Source organism: Oryzias latipes, chromosome 17 (assembly GCF_053564925.1).
Source record: "Oryzias latipes strain Hd-rR chromosome 17, Olatipes_Hd-rR_3.1".
Classification (NCBI taxonomy): domain Eukaryota; kingdom Metazoa; phylum Chordata; class Actinopteri; order Beloniformes; family Adrianichthyidae; genus Oryzias; species Oryzias latipes.
In genome coordinates this window covers 10,866,151-10,870,211 of record NC_136253.1, presented here as the reverse complement: position 1 = coordinate 10,870,211, position 4,061 = coordinate 10,866,151, and the positions used below count along the sequence as shown (strand labels likewise).

At 43.0% G+C, this 4,061-nt stretch overlaps 1 protein-coding gene across 1 annotated transcript; it reads left to right on the top strand.

The window, feature by feature from the left end:
• The first annotated feature begins 812 nt into the window (after nt 1–812).
• Nucleotides 813–2,927, top strand: LOC111949099 (tripartite motif-containing protein 16-like). The gene has a single exon (XM_023965463.2). The coding sequence runs from the start codon at nt 834–836 to the stop codon at nt 2,502–2,504; it is 1,671 nt and encodes a 556-aa protein (XP_023821231.1). The 5' UTR covers nt 813–833; the 3' UTR covers nt 2,505–2,927.
• The last annotated feature ends 1,134 nt before the right edge of the window (nt 2,928–4,061 follow it).

Below are 4,061 nucleotides of genomic sequence, written 5' to 3'. Positions count from 1 at the left end.
TTCAGTTCACACACACACACACCTCACTGTGGTCACTTGTCTTTACTAAATAAAGTGTTTCCACACATTGGACTGTAATAATGGAAGATCAAATGATGATCATATTTTTGTTGCTCTCACATGTGTGTTGTCTGCTGTGATGCACTTGGTCATTTTTATGTTACAGCAAAATAAATCTACCATGTCTCAATCCAAATGGTGTTTGCCAATATCGATTGAAATCGCTTTATTTAATTTTGATATGATTTTATAATGCTATTGTAAGATTTGACTCAATTAACAACTAGCATCAAATAAATTAATCTGGTTGGATGAATCAATTTATTGATTAATCGATAAAGCCCTAGTATGCATTTAGTGCTATCAAAAAGAAGACGGATTACATCTTATTTAGCAAGAAGTCAATAAAGGTTTAAGTCAATTTTATTGTATTCTTAACAAATTGGTTGCAGGAAAAAGGTCACTTTTGAACAGTCATTTAACATAATGATAGAACTTTTAAAGTATATAAAATTGGCTCCAACTAGGAATAAAAGGTAAAAAATGAATAAACATGCTTGTTGTTTTAAATGAAGAGAGTTGTGACATTTGATGAAATCCTGTATTTACTTTAGATTTTCTTTTCTTTTCTTTCACCTTCTCTTGTTATTCAAATCTCCAGGTATTCTCTTTGCCAATATTTTCTTTAGATCTGCTGTGTCATCATGGGCGTAAACAACAGAAAGAAAGAAGCTGATTGGTTGAATTCACAATGAAAACATGATTGGAGGATCAGAGTCAAACTGGTTTGTGAGGAAGTGAAACTCACACAGTCTTTGAGTCTGAGAGGAGAAATGGCGCACAAAGGAGTCGATCTGGATCAAGAAACCTTCTGCTGTTCCATCTGTCTGGATCTGCTGAAGGATCCGGTGACTATTCCCTGTGGACACAGTTACTGCATGAAGTGTATCCAAGGATTCTGGGATGAAGCAGAGAAAATCCCCAGCTGTCCTCAGTGCAGGAAGACCTTCATACCGAGGCCTGATCTGGTAAAAAACACCATGTTAGCAGCTTTAGTGGATCAACTGAAGAAGACTGTCACTGGACTCCAAGCTGCTCCTGCTGATCTCTGCTATGCTGGACCTGAAGATGTGGTCTGTGATGTCTGCACTGGAAGAAAACTGAAAGCCATCAAGTCCTGTTTGATCTGTCTGGCCTCTTACTGTGAGAAACACCTTCAGCCTCATTTGGATGCAGCTGCATTCAAGAAACACAAGCTGGTGGAACCCTCCAAGAACCTGCAGGAGAACATCTGCTCCCATCATGATGAGGTGATGAAGATGTTCTGTCGCACTGATCAGAAGTGTATCTGTTATCTCTGCTCTGTGGATGAACATAGAGGCCACGACACAGTCTCAGCTGCAGCAGAAAGGACTGAGAGGCAGAGAGAGCTGGAGGAGAGTCAACAACAAATCCAGCAGAGAATCCAGGACAGAGAGAAGGAGGTGAAGCTGCTTCAACAGGAGGTGGAGGCCATCAATCACTCTGCTGATCAAACAGTGAAGGACAGTGAGAAGATCTTCACTCAGATGATCCGTCTCATCCAGAAAAGAAGCTGTGATGTGAAGCAGCAGATCAGATCCCAGCAGCAAACTGAAGTGAGTCGAGTCAAAGATCTTCAGGAGGAGCTGGAGCAGGAGATCACTGAGCTGAAGAGGAGAGACGCTGAGCTGAAGCAGCTCTCACTCACAGTGGATCACAGCCAGTTTCTGCTCAACTACCCCTCACTGCCACCACTCAGTGAGTCCACACACTCATCCAACATCAATGTCCGTCCTCTGAGATACTTTGAGGATGTGACAGCAGCTGTGTCAGAGCTCAGAGACAAACTGCAGGACATTCTGAGAGAGGAATGGACAAACATCTCACTGACAGTCACTCATGTGGATGTTTTACTGCCAGAACCAGAACCAAAGAGCAGAGCTGACTTCTTCAAATATTCACGTCAAATCACACCGGATCCAAACACAGCACACAGAGAACTGTTATTGTCAGAGGAGAACAGTAAGGTGACAGTGATGGAAAAACCTCAGTCTGATTCTGATCATTCAGACAGATTCACTGATCGATTTCAGGTTCTGAGTAGAGAGAGTCTGACTGGACGTTGTTACTGGGAGGTGGAGAGGAGAGGAAACTTTGTTGATGTAGCAGTCGCATACAAGAACATCAGCAGATCTGGAGATGAAAGTTTATTTGGTTTTAATGATAAATCTTGGGCATTATCTTGTTCTCCAAACAGATTCTCATTTTACCACAACGGCATAGAAACTTCCATCTCAGCTCGTGTTTCCTCCAGAGTAGGAGTGTACCTGGATCACAGAGCAGGTGTTCTGTCCTTCTACAGCGTCTCTGAAAGCATGACTCTCCTCCACAGAGTCCAGACCACATTCACTCAGACGCTCCATGCTGGACTGTGGCTGTTTGGTAATGATGGAGACACAGCAGAGTTTTGTAAACTCAAATAGTTCCTGGAAGAAGTGAAATGTTTGTTTTTAGTGATTTCTCTGCTTTGGATCATTTTGAACTAAACGTTTTAACTGTTATAATTCTGTGGAGTAATGTTTGTAGTCAGAAATAAAGAGAGAAATGAAAAATCTCTAGAATGTGGATTTGAGACATTTTTGAACAAGAATCTCAAAGTTTTTGGAGTAAAATCTGTTTTCTTGTTGTTTCTTTGAACTTTGGGATTTGACTGTTTGAATTCAAATTTCACACAAATGTTTTGTTCATGTTTTTGTGTTGTCATTTGAACTGAACATTAACATTTTGATGATTTCCGATTGAATATTTTGGTCTTAATTTCTTTTCTTTCTTTTTTTTTATTCTCTTCAGAGAAAAGTTTTGTCTGATCATTTGACAATAAAAACATCCAGTTTTTTTTGTCTTCATCCCGGGGTTTGTGTGAAATCTCATGAAGAAAAGTAGGAATGTCAGATAAATTCATCTAGACACCCTAGGCCCCCAGACCGGCTAGCAGGTATGGCCGCGGACACAGTTGCTGTCACCCCCTTCCTGTCACTCTCCTCTCAAGAGTCATATCCTATTAGTGGCAGCGCTTCTGCCACTCCAATCAGACATATTTGCGCATCAACCTCTCCTGCTAGACCTCAAGGGGGAGAGAGGTATGTAGTGGTGAGTGTGATAAGAGAGATATGGAAAAAAAACTCTAAGGGTCTTGAGCCACAACAAAAAGATTGGTTGTGGGAACTGCTGATGGAGTTTCAGGACTGTTTTGCCATGAATGATGAAGAGGTGGGGAGGACTGAGCTTGTGCAGCATGAGATTGACACAGGGGTCGCACGGCCTAATAAGTGCCGCCCGCATCAACTCCCGCTAGCTCGACAGCAGTCATGTGATGAGGCTGTGACCTAAATGCTGCAGGCAGACCTAATTGAACCTTCAGAAAGTCCATGGGCGGCAGCTGTGGTCATGGTCCCAAAGAAGGTGTCAGGTTGGCGGCTCTGCTCCGACTACAGGCTGCTGAACTCTGTGACAAAGAAGGACTCACACCCACTTCTGCGCATTGATGAGTTGCTGGACATTGTTTTAGGGTCCTCCTGGTTTTCATCCTTAGACCTCCGCAGTGGGTATTACCAGGTGCCTCTTGCCCCTGAGGCCAGAACTTATGTGAGGTTTGTGGCAGTTCAAGGTCCTTTGCTTTGGACTCTGTAATGCTCAGGCCACTTTTGCCAGACTGATGGACTAAGGTTCTGGCCGGTGTACCCAGCCAACAATGTCTAGTTTTTCTGAATGACATCCTTTTAAATGGCAGCTCCTTAGAAGCAGCTTTGGGTTCCTTGCAGCTGGTGCTGTCAAGAATCAGGACAGCTGGTCTGAAGTTGCATCCAGACAAATGCCACTTCATGCAGCGAGAGGTGTACTTTCTGGTACATAAGGTGGGAGGAGAAGGGATTGGTACAAGGAAGCAGAAGGTGCAGGCTGTTACTGACTGGCCCACTCCAACCACTCAGAAACAACTTAAGAGTTTTTCAGGCCTGGGGTCATACTACCATAGGTTTGTA